Raw genomic sequence first — 16,505 nt, 5'->3', positions numbered from 1 at the left:
ACATCGAGAGCTTAACTTAAGCTCATGGGCTGGGAGCACGCCATGCGGTGAAATACGTGTTCTAATCCGTAAGGTTGCATGTGTGGCGTCACAGTCCAACCACGGGTTGCGGGTTGTAAGATAAGACATGCTGGATTCATAGCTTTTTATTGGCGGGTGGTGGGTGTGGTTTGCTGGCTTGCTGGTGTGGTGTTGTTACGGTGATGTTTGGCGTGGTGTTATGATGTTTGGTGTGATGTTGTTACGGTGATGGTTGGTGTGGTGTTATGATGTTTGGTGTGATGTTGTTACGGTGATGTTTGGCGTGGTGTTATGATGTTTGGTGTGATGTTGTTACGGTGATGTTTGGTGTGGTGTTGTTACGGTGATGTTTGGTGTGGTGTTGTGATGTTTGGTGTGCTGTTGTTACGGTGATGTTTGGTGTGATGTTGTTATGATGTTTGGTGTGATGTTGCTACGGTGATGTTTGGCGTGGTGGTATGATGTTTGGTGTGATGTTGTTACGGTGATGGTTGGTGTGGTGTTGATACGTGATGTTTGGTGTGGTGTTGTTATGATGTTGGTTTGATGTTCTGGTGGTGTTTTTGTGATGTTTTATTGATATTCTGTGTGATGTTCTGGTGATATTATAGTGATGTTCTTGTGATGATTTGGTTATGTTCAGTGTGATGTTCAATATGATGACGTTAAGCTAATGTTCTGTGTGACTAATTTTAAGCCTCTGACAAAACAAAAGATCATCTCTACACCCGCGCCATCAACCTCTGCCAAAACTTTCACCAAACGTTTTCCTTCAGAGTATTAACACATCTTCTAATGGGAGTCGAAGCTTTAAAAGTATCGATTACATCTCATCCGGGTATTCCCTTGTGTGACAGGAATCGATCCGTCTGGCGTCGACACGGTAACTCGATACTTGTCTGACACAGACATTATGTCGCAACCTGGATGATGTCACAAGCGTGACGTCAGACTTGTCCCGGGCAAGCACTGCGCATGTGCGGCAGGTAGTGAGTACAGAAACGACAGGAGGTGTGGGGTGGACGTTTACGTCATCAGTTTTAGAACGCTCGTCTAAAGAGCAGGTTTGGGTTTAAAAAGTTACAAATACTTGAGGATGAAAAAAAAATTAAAAAGTGAAGTACATTTTCGAACCAGACCCTTCGTGTAGCAGGGGAAGTAGAGTCGACCTGTTTCTGTGACCTGGGCATATGAAGTTATAGTGGGATCAGCACTACACCCAGCCGCCTTTACTTTCCCATCCGAGCTGGAAGGACCCAGGGACGTTATACGAATTTAGCCCTGGGATCGGAATTGGAGACTTTCGGGTTAGAAATCATACGCTCCACCATTCGACAATTCCGATGTAACTTTTTTTTAAAGAAAAACGTAAGAATGTAAAAAAAAAATATTTTAAGATGGACCGTTCTACAAGTACTTTAGGATATAAAAATTGTCCACTCTGTAAAATGAAAACACATATATTTAAATGTATCCGTACATTTTTTACATAGGACGTAACTATTTCACAAACACTTTAAGATTTAATATTTCCAAAAGTTTCACCGCGTTAAATTTCACGAACCAAAACCTGTGGTATCGGCGTTCTTCAGGAAACAAATTGATCGTTTTTCACAAGTCCTTCTACATCTCCACAGGGAATTCCATCTTCATCATATCCCATTTTAACATCCTCCCCACCCCTCCCACTCTCCATACTCAATCTATCTCCCCGTGCTCGTAATTATATTATTATAATTAAGTCACTCATTCATCCTTTCTCAACGTTCCAGGAATCGCCCCCCCCCCTCACACCCCCACCCCCCTCTGGCCTGCAGCCTCTCCCCGCGCCGCCTGAAGGGTGTAAGTATCTCTTAAGTGGAAAATATCGACACCTAATTGGACATGGGATCATCCAACGAGAGGGGTGCTATTTATAGATGGCGCTGCAGGGAACATCTGGATCTGGCGCCACTTGTGCCCGACCCCCCGGGCTGATGGGGACAACTGGGATGGTGGTTTGTGGGAGATAATAGGGGTGGGGGGTTGGTGGGGGACATTAGGAGTGGCGGTTGGTTGGGGACAATAGTGATGGGGGCTGGTGAGGGACAGTAGGAGTGGGGGTTGGTTGGAAATAATAGGGGTGGGGGTGGGTGGGAGGTAATAGGGGTGGGGTGGTTAGTGGGGGATAATAGGGGGTGGGGGGTTTGTGGGAGGTAATAAGGGTGGGGGTTGGTGGGGGACATTAGGGATGGGGGCTGGTGGGGGACAGTATGAGTGGGGGTCGGTTGGAAATAATTAGGGTGGGGGTGTGTGGGAGGTAATAGGGGTTGGGGTTGGAAGTAGAAAAAAGGGGTGGGGGTTGGTGGAAGACTATAAGGGTGGGGGTTTGGGGGAGACAATATGGGTGGGGTTATGTGGTGTTATGTGGGGTTGTGTGGGGTTATGTGGGGTTGTGTGGGGTTGTGTGGGCATGTGGTGTTATGTGGTGTTATGTGGGGTTGTGTGGGGTTGTGATAATGTAAGGGTTGACTTAATAAAGATGGGGTTCTAGTGTTGAGGGTTGAAAACTGGATGGTTGGCAGACTAGGTCTAGTTTAAGGTTAGGGTTGGAATGTCGGTGGGCCGAGAGAAAATAAGGGTGGAGGGTTGGTGAGTTGGTGGGTTGGTGAGTTGGTGAGTTGGTGAGTTGGTGGGTTGGTGAGTTGGTGAGTTGGTGGGTTTGGTGAGTTTGGTGGGTTGGTGGGTTGGTGAGTTGGTGAGTTGGTGAGTTGGTGGGTTGGTGAGTTGGTGGGTTGGTGAGTTGGTGGGTTGGTGAGTTGGTGGGTTGGTGAGTTGGTGAGTTGGTGGGTTGGTGAGTTGATGGGTTGGTGAGTTTGGTGAGTTGGTGAGTTGGTGGGTTGGTAGGTTGGTGGGTTGGTGGGTTGGTGAGTTGGTGAGTTGGTGAGTTGGTGAGTTGGTGAGTTGGTGGGTTGGTGAGTTGGTGAGTTGGTGAGTTGGTGGGTCGGTGAGTTGGTGAGTTGGTGGGTTAGTGAGTTGGTGGGTTGGTGAGTTGGTGAGTTGGTGGGTTGGTGAGTTGGTGAGTTGGTGGGTTGGTGAGTTGGTGGGTTGGTGAGTTTGGTGAGTTGGTGGGTTGGTGAGTTGGTGAGTTGGTGGGTTGGTGAGTTGGTGGGTTGGTGAGTTTGGTGAGTTGGTGGGTTGGTGAGTTGGTGGGTTGGTGAGTTTGGTGAGTTGGTGGGTTGGTGAGTTGGTGAGTTGGTGAGTTGGTGGCATGCGGAGACAGTGTGGTGAGAGCGTGTGTGGCACAGATGTGTGGCTATGAGATATGTGGTTTTCGGATACTTGTGTGTGGTTGCGAGATGCGTATGTGTGGTTGTCGGTTACTTGTGTGTGGTTGCGAGATGTATATGTGTGGTTGTGTGTACTTGTGGTGTGTACTAGTGTGTGATTACGAGATGCGTATGTGTGGTTGTGTGGTTGTGTTTACTTGTGTGGTTGTAAGACCACAGTACCACACGTGTCTATGAGACGTGAGTTAGACTGGCTGGTCACGCTGAGACGATGTACGATCTCGACATGTAATAATTGCCGTCTTTGCGCATGCGTGTGAATGAATCAACATAAATATCAACGCACGGATAATTAGACAGATTTACCACAAAACGTAGCTTTCTCTCTACTTAGTAATATTTCACAATCTCATTTTTTTTTTATTGCTTTAGTACTTGTTATGTATTCAAAACTGACATTTTGTGAAATATTTCATGTGCAGAAAAACAAAAACACAAAATGTCACAAGAATGGAGTATTAAATTACTCTTTTGTAATTTATTTTTTTCCTAGTTCTAGACGAAACTTAACACCACAAATTTTAACACCGTTTTAACGCATTGTTTTCTTCTGTAATGTTTTAGACTCTGCCAATGAAGATCTTCATACAACAATCGAATTCGATACATTAAAATTGAATTTTAAATTTCAAAATTGCAACGTTTACTTCAATCTCTTCATCTTTCTTAATGAGAACGAGGCTTAAAAGTCTGTCTTACTTTAAATTCAAAATATCGTTAGCCATGGAGAGAGATGAATTTTCGAACTAATTAATTGTTGTGAACAGGATTCTCATTGATGAAAAAAACATGGCTATTATTTGTATCTAGGTCTCTCTTCAAGATTTTAAAATACTAAGAGCTAGCCCTTGCGTTAAGTCTCAGACAAAATACTAAGAGTGCCCAAAAATAATTTTAAAATTGTACAAATAATAGAATCAAATTAAGTACCGGTAGCCTTAGGGCTAAAGCTATTAATAATATTATTTTAATATTTGAACCAGGCTTAGAACAACTTGTTAAGGGTTCGAATAAATAATAACAAACTGTACTCTTCTTTTAAAAAAAACACGGTTTAACGTTGGCTATATTTTTTTTTACGCTAGTTTACATTTTGTAGTCTATCATTATCATAAATTACAATTTTAGCGTAACAATTTTTGTGGAAGTAATTTTTTTTCTATTTATTTATTTTTACCGATTTAATAAAAACATTTACATTTGCTCTGAAAAATACTAGCTGACACGGATGAAAACGAGCAGTCGGTGACCTACTTACACACCCTATTGTTATATTGAATGAGATTTCCTACAAAACAATTAACCAGTATGCGTAAACTTGTCCGCAATAGAGGCAGTTGACTCCGATTTCAGCCTGCTTTTGTTTTTGGATTTGCTACCATAGCCTTTGTCTATCCAAGAACAAACTACAAGGCAGCAGTTATTTGATTTTAGAGTTTTCTCTCCTTGATGAGTTGCTTTTCCAAGCCAATATTTGTATAAATGCACAAAACACAATCAACGCACTAAAATTAATTAGTTTTAAAAAAGGGGTTGATACTTTAATCCAAATTTTAATCCCCGCTCAACATCACTGTTTGTACAGTTTAATCTCACAACAAGAAAACGGTTAATCTTAACTAGCATCTACAGCTCAAGTTTTTCTAGCGCCTGTCCAAAATCTTTGATTAAATCGTCAGCGTCCTCAAGGCCGATGCTAAACAAGGAAGAAAGGGGAAATAATCATATTAGCAAATAAAGAGAAGTAATTTTATTGATTATACCCCTTTACTCTTAACATATAAAATTAGATACGTATTAGGGAAATCATATTAATAATTATAGTTAATTAATAATTAACTAAACGTGGACCGTTTAATAAAAAAAAACAGGTGTCGGTGTTGGTTTGTGTAAAAAGCGGATTTGAACTAACCTGATACGTAGCATGCCAGGTGTGATGCAAGCCTCTTCCATTTCCTTCTCCGTCATGAGGTACTTGCCGTGGGTCATGGTGTAGGGGTGCTCGACCAGGCTCTCAACCCCGCCCAGGGACACGGCTAGCCGAACTATGCGGACGTTCTGTGGGAGGTAGATTTAACATCTGGTTTGACGGTATGGACTGGGGTCAGAGGGGTATGTTTATTTTAAAGCCGTGTATAGCTATTAGTAAATACGCAGTAAATCGAGAGCCATCAATCAGAGCTATCAATAAAGGGCCATCAATAAAGGGCCATCACTGATGAGTCATCTGTAAGGGCATCAACAAGGGCCTTCAGTGATTGGCCATCAATGAAAGGCCATCATAATGGCCATCAATGGACGGTCATCATAAGGGTCAACAATAGAGGGCCATCAATGGACGGTCATCATAAGGGTCATCAATAGAGGGCCATCAAATGTGCCATCGATGGACGGTCATCATAAGGGCCATCAATATGGGCCATCAATGGACGGTCATCTTAAGTGCTATCAATGTTCGACCAACGAAGGAACATGCTCAGAATGCCTATAACCAACAATGTGCGTTTGCTAGTCCATTCTGCTAATTTGACCTCTACTTTGCGACTTAGTAAGCTTGACCTTTGACCTGTAGTGTTGACCTCTAACCTCTACTACTGACCTCCGCCACGGCGCGTCCTCCCTTCTCGCCTCCCTTTATCTCCGCCATGATCATGCCACTGTATGACGTCATCTGTTTTCTGGCCACCTCGTGCTGGGGGTGTGACGTCAGACCCGGGTATCTCACGCGCTGGACCTGTTGAAGATGACTCCATTGCATAAGCTTGTTAAAAAAAAAAGAAGCAACACATTTTTTTTTACTAACGGACGGACGCATGTTAAATAAACCAGGAGTGATCTCCCCTAAACTTTCTCGAATATTCCTATATAATTCGGAATTAGTACTTCCGTTCAACGGAAATTACTCAAAATTTGAAAGAAGGTAGAGAATTAGATCTTTTACTTACATGTGAAATTTCATTTATCTATCTCAAATAGTACTCAAGTTATAGGCCTTTGAAAAATTCAAAGTAGAAAAAGTACCTTTCCGGTTATCGGAAATCGCTCAAAAGTTGATCAGGATCTACGATTTTGATAAAATACTTATATATAAAATTTCATCAACCTAGCTGTAACGGTACTCAAGTTATCGTGTTTACACACACAGACACACAGACACACAGACATATGGACAAGATTGCAAAATTATGTTTTTCCGTATCAGTGAGGTGTAAAACGTCGAGATTTGTAAAAATCTCGATTTTTTTTTTTTGCACGATTACAAGACTTTCTCCATACTTCGTATATACGAGAAAGTAAAAACAGAATTGTAAATGACAATGACTAGGGACAGACATTATTGCATCGATGTGGGTGTTACCTTCAAGGTAAGATTAGGCTCAGGGCTCAGGTTTGGATTATAGTTGGTACAAGGGTTGTTGAAAGCGATGGTGGCAAAACAAAAGTACCCTCGAATACGACGAATACGAGTACAAATACATTCAAATAGCATCTTCTTTATTTACTTTTAAATTATCTCTCTTATTTAACATAATTACCTCCCATCTAGACAATCTCTAAGTGAATTATCTCCCATATTGAGAGCCTATAACTAAATTACCTCCCATCTGTACAATCTCTAAGAAAACTACCTTTGGGTGCTGCTCCAGGTACGTGGCCACCTTCATGGCGTTCTCGCTGATTCTCTCCATCCTCAGGGACAAAGTTTTCAGCCCTCTCAGTAGCAGGCTGGCATCGTGGGGGGACTGGAATATAAAATTATTTAGTGTCGTGTGTGGGTGTAGAGGGGGGGGGCGGGGCGGTGAGGGGGACATTTTAATATAGGCTGGCTTTATTGGGGGAGTGTGACTGGAACATACACACATAATAATATAGGCTGGCGTTGTGGGGGGGGGGGGATGGAAATTTATAATTATTTTAATTGTCTTTTGTGGGAGGGGGGGGGGATATTTTAATATATGTTGGCGTCAGGGACGGACTGGAACATACGGACATTGTAATAAGTACTGGCTTTATATGGTGGAGGGCGGCTAAAAAATCTCAAGATTTTATCACTAGCAATCTAGGGGAAGTAATCCAACATTTATTCCAACTTTTAAAACTTAACAGGGTCTGATTTAATACTAAAATTTGGAAAGGGCGATTGTTTACGAAAATAAAAAAAATATAAGTTAATTATTAAAACCTTAAGGTTTTGAGTGAGCGAATCAAAATACATTTGTGCTACGGTATTATTGTAACGGCAGAAGATAATCTACATTTAAATGTTCCGCAACTCACAAGCATGTTCCCGAATGTTCCCTGGATGAGCTTCAAGATCCGCCACTGCTCTACAGTTCGTGTCGTCACACACCCACCTATCAGATCAGAGTGGCCGCCCATGTATTTAGTGCTGAGATCAAGAAATTGTTTTTATTATTTACATTCAGGGTTGGTCTGGAATATAGCTCTCTAGTCGGGGTTGGCTAAGGACTAGCACTATAGTCGGATTGGCTAAGGTCTAGCTCTACAGTGGGTTGGCTAAGGTCTAGCTCTACAGTGGGTTGGCTAAGGTCTAGCTCTACAGAGGGTTCGCTATGGTCTAGTTCTAAAGAGGGTTGGCTATGGTCTACCTCTACAGAGGGTTGGCTATGGTCTAGCTCTACAGAGGGTTGGCTATTAAAAAGTTTTTAATCGCACATATACATCAGGAAACATGAAGGGCCTAGTATCTACTTCATAAATAGGCAACTGGAGTGTCGAAAGTCTGGTGAAATTTTTATTTTATTTAGCTCAACTTTACTTTATCTTTAGAGACCTAATCTTGGCCATTATTGTTTAGCCATACCATGCTTATGGTGTGCACCATGTGTGCGACATGTACACAGTGTACGTGTGCATGTGTACCATGTAGATGTCCAAAGTGTACCATGCATATGTGTATCTTGTGCATGTGTGCCATTTATACTGTGTGTACTATATATACCGTGTGTATGTGTGTCATTTATAGTTTGTGTGTACTATATGTACCGTGTGTATGTGTGCCATTTATACTGTGTACTATATGTACCGTGTGTATGTGTGCCATTTATAGTTTGTGTGTACTATATGTACCCTGTGTATGTGTGCCATTTATAGTTTGTGTGTACTATATGTACCCTGTGTATGTGTGCCATTTATACTGTGTGTACTATATGTACCGTGTGTATGTGTGACATTTATAGTTTGTGTGTACTATATGTACCCTGTGTATGTGTGACATTAAACTGTGTGTACTATATGTACCGTGTGTATGTGTGCCATTTATACTGTGTGTACTATATGTACCCTGTGTATGTGTGCCATTTATACTGTGTGTACTATATGTACCATGTGAATGTGTGCCATTTATACTGTGTACTATATGTACCGTGTGTATGTGTGCCATGTATACTGTGTGTACCATGCGTATGTGTACCATGTGAATGTGTGCCATTTGTATTGTGTACTGTGTGTACCATGTGCATGTGTACTGTGTGTACCATGTGCATGTGTACAGTGTGTACCGAGTGTACATCCTGTCAGTACTCACCTGCTGTGGACGGAGAAGTCGATGCCCAGGGGCATAAAGTGCTGCAGGGCCGGGCTGCCAAAAGTCCCGTCCACAGCTACTAGAATGTTCTTTGATTTGGCCAGCTGGGTCAGACCTTCTACGTCAACTACGTAGATATCTGGGTTACAGGGAGTCTCAATCCACAACATCTGGGGACAGTATAGATATCTGGGTTACAGGGAGTCTCAATCCACAGCATCTGGGGACAGTATAGATATCTGGGTTACAGGGAGTCTCAATCCACAGCATCTGGGGACAGTATAGATATCTGGGTTACAGGGGGTCTCAATCCACAACACCTGGGGACAGTATAGATATCTGGGTTACAGGGGGTCTCAATCCACAGCATCTGGGGACAATATAGATATCTGGGTTACAGGGAGTCTCAATCCATCTGGGGACAGTATAGATATCTGGGTTACAGGGGGTCTCAATCCACAACATCTGGAGACAGTATAGATATCTGGGTTACAGGGGGTCTCAATCCACAGCATCTGGGGACAATATAGATATCTGGGTTACAGGGAGTCTCAATCCATCTGGGGACAGTATAGATATCTGGGTTACAGAGGGTCTCAATCCACAGCATCTTGGGACAGTATAGATATCTGGGTTACAGGGGGTCTCAATCCACAGCATCTTGGGACAGTATAGATATCTGGGTTACAGGGGGTCTCAATCCACAGCATCTTGGGACAGTATAGATATCTGGGTTACAGGGGGTCTCAATCCACAACATCTGGGGACAGTATAGATATCTGGGTTACAGGGGGTCTCAATCCACAACATCTGGAGACAGTATAGATATCTGGGTTACAAGGGTCTCAATCTGGGGACAGTATAGATATCTGGGTTACAGGGAGTCTCAATCTGGGGACAGTATAGATATCTGGGAAATGGACATGTCTAAACGTGTGCGACAACAACGATATTGGCATAGCTGTAAAGGTTATTACAAACTCACCTTTGTGTTGTCCTTGATGTGTTTTAACTCACCTTTGTGTTGTCCTTCATGTGTTTTAACTCACCTTTGTGTTGTCCTTGATGTGTTTTGTCTCACCTTTGTGTTGTCCTTGATGTGTTTTGTCTCACCTTTGTGTTGTCCTTCATGTGTTTTGTCTCACCTTTGTGTTGTCCTTGATGTGTTTTAACTCACCTTTGTGTTGTCCTTGATGTGTTTTGTCTCACCTTTGTGTTGTCCTTGATGTGTTTTAACTCACCTTTGTGTTGTCCTTGATGTGTTTTAACTCACCTTTGTGTTGTCCTTCATGTGTTTGGACACCGCCTCCACAGATATGTCCTTGATGTGTTTTGTCTCACCTTTGTGTTGTCCTTCATGTGTTTTGTCTCACCTTTGTGCTGTCCTTCATGTGTTTTAACTCACCTTTGTGTTGTCCTTGATGTGTTTTGTCTCACCTTTGTGTTGTCCTTGATGTGTTTTGTCTCACCTTTGTGTTGTCCTTGATGTGTTTTGTCTCACCTTTGTGTTGTCTTTGATGTGTTTTGACACCGCCTCCACAGATATATCCTTGACCGCCGTCAGCTCCACGCCGTAGGAGCTGTTGAGAAACTTGAGGGCAGTGAGGGTCCCTGGGTACACGGGTATCTGGTGGATCTGGTGGAGTAGGTGGAGTCTGTTAGTGGTGGATGGTAATGGAAGGTGGTGGATGGTGGATGCTGGTGATGGATGCTGGTGGATGATGGATGCTGGTGGATGCTGGTGGATGGTGGTGGATCGTGGTGGGTGGTGGTGAATCGTGGTGGATCGTGGTGGATGGTGGTGGATAATGGTGGATGGTGGTGGATGGTGGTGGATGGTGGTGGATGGTGGTGGATGGTGGGTTGTAGATGATGTGTAGTGGACGGTGAGCGGCAGGTGTGATGGATTGATGGGTAGTGGTGGGGAATATCTGTGATATAGTGTGATTTGATGTTGTGGTAATAGTGGAGTCGATTATGGAATCCGCAAGGATCAAGAGAGACAAAAAAAATGTCGCTGAGAAATTGAAAAAGGAAGGACGTTGTATTCGATGTATGCTTTTATGGGAGTTTAAAAAGGCTAAGAAGAACAACTCAGTCAACTAAGTATAATAAGCTTATTCATCAATGTATAATGAGCGTATTGATCAAAGTATAATGAGCTTATTCATCAAAGTATAATGAGCTTATTCATCAAAGTATAATGAGCTTATTCATCAAAGTATAATGAGCTTATTCATCAAAGTATAATGAGCTTATTCATCAAAGTATAATGAGCTTATTCATCAAAGTATAATGAGCTTATTCATCAAAGTATAATGAGCTTATTCATAAATGTATATTTAGCAGTGACTTACCACGTGATCGCCTGACTTAAGAAACCCAAGCATCACTGATGTAATGGCCGCCATGCCGCTGCTGAAGGTCAATGACCCCGCCCCTCTCTCTAAACCGTTGATGACAGCCTCAGCCGTCTCTGTGGTGGGGTTGGCCAGCCTGGAGTAGATGGGTGCGCCCTACAATAAGATAATGGGAGTAGATGGGGGCGTCTTACTATAAGATAATGGGGGTAGATAGGGCGCCCTACAATAAGATAATGGGTGTATATGGGGCGCCCTACAATAAGATAATGGGAATAGATGGGGCGCCCTACAATAAGATAATGGGAGTATATGGGGCGCCCTATAATAAGATAATGGGAGTAGATGGGGCGCCCTACAATTAGATAATGGGAGTAGGTGGGGGCGCCCTACAATAAGATAATGAGGGTAGATTGGGGCGCTCTGTAATAACATAAAAGATATTTTATAGAGAAAATTTTGCTAAAATTTTGTGTTCACCGATTTTTATTTTTGTATTATTTTATTCAACTTTGCTTTTAAAATTTAGTATAGCCACCTTTTTAAACCCAGTGACCTACTACACTGACTCCAATGTGGACCAAGTACCGGACCAGCCGTGTGAGAACAATCAACTTGATGTGAATCTGCCATGTCATTATGTCTAATGTCATTTCTCCTCACGCATTTTACCAATGTTATATATAAGCTATAAATGTTATGAGATAGTGCGAGTTGGAATGCCAGTACAGATATGTATTGTGTACTCTAAGCACACCAAAAACCTCCGTGTCGCTGGGTAGCGGGACAGTAGACCTTAAATGCTAACACACAATAGAGTCGGGTGGTTAACGTGGAGTCTGTCTTGGTTAGAACTGTCACAGCGCATTTTGTTTAATTTAATGCCGTGGATTTGCTTTACGCTTCCTTTAAAAAAAAAAACTTGCATCCGTAGGGTAGGGTCTAAAATCCTTTGGATAACTTAGTAATCACTTATTACTGCGGCTCAAAGTTTAAATGACGCAATTTTTGATGAGATTAGGCGTCAGTTTGATGTTCAGCGGAACGCCGTGGTCGAGTAGTCGAGCCAACGTTTACCGAGCTAAAATATTAGTTAGGCCACTCCAGTCTTTGATGGGTACCAGGCTCAAGTGAGGGGAAATCTATTCAGTACGGTGTTTCAGTCATCCCTTTTCGGGGAGGGGCAATTTCCCCATACACCCCCGTACCCCCGCCTGTACATATACTCTAGACCTAAACTTAACCCTAGCACTAACCACCAGGACTTCTTCCATCTCCTTGACGATATTCTGACTGATCTTTGCCCTAAACCAAGGATCGGTAACCTTTTGAGGCGGGAGAGCCAAAAGTTACAATTTACAAAATCTCCCAATTTCGAAAGAGCCACTCACATTTTTTTGTTTTCAATCCCTACCCAATTTAGAAGCTAATAACTAAAGCAGCCCAAGCAGCGGTCAGCATACGCTCTACTCCACCTATTTTTAGTGTTTTTATCTTGTTTAAAGTTTTTTTTAATGGGTTATAAAAACAAATTAATATAATTATTATGGAACTGGCGAGCCGCATCATGACATCAAAAGAGCCGCATGCGGCTTGTAAGCCGCAGGTTGCCGACCCCTGCCCAAGACCTAACCCTAACCCTAGCGCTAACCACCACCCCTACCTCTTTCAGCCCATCCAGGCAGTCTTCCATCTCCTTGACCACGTACGTGCTGGAGTGATAGATCGGGATGACCAGTGGCTCAGTGACCGGACCTTTAGGCTCCAGCTTGGCCGACACCAGGACGGTTGATGGTCTGACGTCATCGAGGCTCAGGCCACTCACCCCGTCGTCGTAGTTGGACTTGGCTGGGTCGGATCGGATACTGATTCGGCTGATGGGAAAATGTACAGGCTGGTGAACATTAGAATCGAATGTTGTAGGGGTCGGCGTGGTCGAGTCGGTAAAGCTCATGGCTGATAAATTCGATATGGCTCGATCCCTCCCAACATTAAAAATTAAGAACGAAGAGGAAGAAGAAGAAGACTGTTGTAAATAATCAACGCTTGAACAATTCTTTAACAACAATCAGAACTAGAGTTATTCGGGGTGAGGTATAGTTGTATGAGTTTATTTGCAGACAGGATTGTTTACTATTCATTGCTTTTGGTAACGCCCTAACGGTAGAGAGCTAGACTGCTAACCCGAAAGTCTCGAGTTCGAATCTGGGTTCAAGGCAGTAAAACGTCCCTGAGTCCACCCAGCTCTGATGGGTACCTAACTCACGTTTGAGAAAGTAAAGGCGGCTGGGCTTAGTGCTGACAACACTATCATTCATTTGCCAAGGTGACAGCGTGCTAAAGAGAAAAGTTTATATCGAGCATCTTTTCGATGGGGCTCAGCCCCCCCCCCCCCCGAAATATAATTTTTCCAGTGTCCGCCCATCCCATCCCCCACCCCCACACCGAAAATTTCAAATGCCCCAACGTAGAAAAAAACGTCTGAAAGAAACACTGAATGAATGGCGTGAAACTGATGATATTAGAGAGCTTTAACAGAAGTTCTATGTTCCTCAATATGTTTTTCTTGAGTTATATGTTCAAAAATTTACCGACCATACTGTGTTGTTAGCGTGTAATGAAGAAACAGAAAATGGTCAATATAAGCTACATCAATAGAAGATTTACTTCCACGAGCATGCTCTACAATCCGAGGAAATAAATGAATAAATAGTTGCAGAACAAGCTTAAAAGATTACAAATAGATTATGCTGCAGAACGTGTTTACCGTTTACAAACAAAATAGATTGAAGAACATTTTTAAATGTTGACAAACAAAATAATTTGGACCAAATGTTGAAAGATTTATACATACACACAAATTGTTGCAGAACATGTTTAAAGGTTTACAAAAAATTATATTGCAGAACATAGTTAAACAATAGTATGTTGCAAAACATGTTTAACAGTTTAAAAACAAAATATGTTTCAGAACAAGGTTAAAAAAATGTATGAATATACTTTACTTGAAGTCAGACATGTCTAAGACTTGCGTGGTTAGATCAACGTTTAACAATCTGCGGTATATGGCCAATCTATCCTAGAAAAATCCTTCCCGTCCCTAGAATCACCGTCTGTCTGACACACTGAACACACTGACCTGACACGGTACACATCTGTAAGATATGACCCCAGATCTTACACATCTACAGCCAGCGTGACCTTAACCTAGATAGATACGCCATCTGTGACCTGCCTGGATTCAACTGTAATGTGAGTTCATTTTTTTTTCTTGTGTTGTCTGACGCCAGGAAATATTAACCTCACTGCGCATGCCTGCATGCAGTGTACAGAAAGCAAAATTCGAACCAGGTAGTAGGTGAAGTAGAGTTCACCTGTTGTTTCAGTGACCTCAGCATTTGGAGAGATGGTGAGGTCAATGCAGTCAGTTTACACCACTGGTTAAATTGACCCCGCTTTCCTATATCGCTAATTTAGTTTCTATTTATGCAGACCGGCATTTTCCATTAAACCCGAAGCGTGTCTGAAAGTTACACGGTTCGGCTAAATGAGCAGGTGAAGTAGAGTTTTTGTTAACATGACTTTCTGTCACCGGCTTAAACAACGTGTACCGAGACAGTCATTGTGTGAATGAACGTGCTTCAACCCCCCCCCTCCCCACCACCACCACCACCACCACCACCACACCATGCTATTCCAGCATCTTCAAGGTTGACTTTTTTTCCAAGTCCGTTTTCTTATGTTGCCCCCTACTGTAGGTCAATTTTAGTGTTTGTTTAGCAGTCTGTCCAAAAAGACCAAACTCCTTATGCCTTGTCGTTTGTCTGCACATCTCAACAGGACCTGCATCTGTATTTTTGCCTAACCAATATATTTTCTAAACTGCTTTCAGGATTTATTTTAAAAGTCGCGTAGAATATTAGTTGATGCATTAGCTCATCTCCGTGTTCCTAAGTGAAATCGCACACAAAAGTTTGTATACTCAAACTGAAGTTTATGAGATCTGTATTTCTTTGCCGTGCAGTTGAGGTCTTCACTCTTGTCTCATGTTAAATACATACCGTGCTGTGTTCATTCTTGCCTGAATGCCTTTGTCAGTAGCATCGTCATTTGACACTACACTTGTAACATAGGTTAGATACGCGAATACGCGATTATATATATATATATATATATATATATATATATATATATATATATATATATATATATATATATATATGCATAGCGGGTGATGTGTGATTTGTTTGTTACACCTATTAGATCGGGGGATACTTGCTGGTAAGTTGCAGGGGAATTCTTTCTTTCAAAGTTTGCTGTTCACTCTCTTCTTGTCTGGAAAATTAGAGTCATCTCAATAATCGATTTTAAAGGGAACCAAAACTGACCTAACCAAACCGTCTTTAGTAACTGATATATGAAGAGGCTTATTGAAATACCTGCTAAGCGTTGGCTTTTTGAAAAAAAATACGTTATAATTCTAGCTTTCAGTATAAAGGGGTAATTTAAGTAAAAATCTAATTTTGTTCAGAAAGTTAAACATTTAGCAATCACCCTTCATATCATGTACATGTTCCTACATCAGGTAAAATTGTATCCACACCATTATGATCAAAGTAACATCTTTTTGTAAGTTAAGAATGCCTTTAATTGAATAAGCGAACACACACAACAGACGCTGTAAATTACTTGTCTGAGGCCAAAAGAAAAAAGAAAAAAAGAAAAAAAAATTGAAAATTGTGAAGAGGTCTTATAGCAGAGATAAAATAAAACAGATTTTCATAAAACAGACTTTAATTGAAAATTGTATAAATTCCCAAACACCGGGGAAAGAGCAGGGTATTATATGATGGTTAACAAGAACCTGTCATGGCCGTTTATAAATAACATTTACCTCAAATGCCAGTGCACGGTTTGGCCGGCACGGCTAGTATGTGTATGTGTGTGTATGTGTGTGTGCGTGTGGGGGGGGGGGGGGGGAATGTTAATACAATTATGTATTTAGAAAAAATATTTCCCCTGAAACGGAACAGATACACAGAAAATGTACAAGGGAAACAACCTCTAGATAAGTCCCCAAATATCCTTAAAAATAGAGAGGAATTAAAAGTCAACAAAATTTGACGAGTGAATAACTAAATATTATAATATAAAATACAAAAATTAAAAGTTTTTTACAATTAATTGTCTTTTTATAAACTTTATAGACACTAGATTAATAATTTTGCTCTAATTTAAAAAATGTAT

General features: G+C 41.7%; 1 protein-coding gene across 2 annotated transcripts; it reads right to left on the bottom strand.

Annotated features, from left to right (window-relative positions):
- Positions 1-4,883: 4,883 nt before the first annotated feature.
- On the bottom strand, positions 4,884-14,439 carry LOC131957355 (cystathionine gamma-lyase-like). Of its 2 annotated transcripts, XM_059322094.1 has the most exons (10): positions 14,264-14,438; positions 12,922-13,132; positions 11,256-11,414; positions 10,400-10,534; positions 8,899-9,068; positions 7,629-7,740; positions 6,980-7,093; positions 5,950-6,084; positions 5,263-5,408; positions 4,885-5,046 (listed from the first exon to the last, which is right to left on the bottom strand). In XM_059322094.1, the coding sequence occupies exons 1-10, from the start codon at positions 14,275-14,277 to the stop codon at positions 4,977-4,979; spliced, it is 1,266 nt and encodes a 421-aa protein (XP_059178077.1). In that variant the 5' UTR covers positions 14,278-14,438; the 3' UTR covers positions 4,885-4,976. The 2 variants fall into 2 exon arrangements, with proteins under 2 accessions (XP_059178078.1, XP_059178077.1); XM_059322095.1 differs by lacking the exon at positions 10,400-10,534 and having other exon boundaries at positions 4,884-5,046; positions 14,264-14,439.
- Between the last annotated feature and the right edge of the window lie 2,066 nt (positions 14,440-16,505).

The sequence above is a fragment of the Physella acuta genome, unplaced genomic scaffold, assembly GCF_028476545.2.
Source record: "Physella acuta isolate Inbredline_101_S28 unplaced genomic scaffold, ASM2847654v3 ptg001234l, whole genome shotgun sequence".
NCBI lineage: Eukaryota > Metazoa > Mollusca > Gastropoda > Physidae > Physella > Physella acuta.
The sequence above is the reverse complement of the archived record's forward strand: the minus strand, read 5'-3'. Positions and strand labels throughout refer to the sequence as shown.

Excerpts from the sequence above, each read along its gene's own strand:
- LOC131957355 (XM_059322094.1), bottom strand. Across the intron at positions 11,415-12,921 it reads GCCTGGATGGGCTGAAAGAG|GGCGCACCCATCTACTCCAG; the intron begins GTAGGGGTGGTG and ends ATCTTATTGTAG. Across the intron at positions 6,085-6,979 it reads ACCTGGAGCAGCACCCAAAG|GTCCAGCGCGTGAGATACCC; the intron begins GTAGTTTTCTTA and ends CATCTTCAACAG.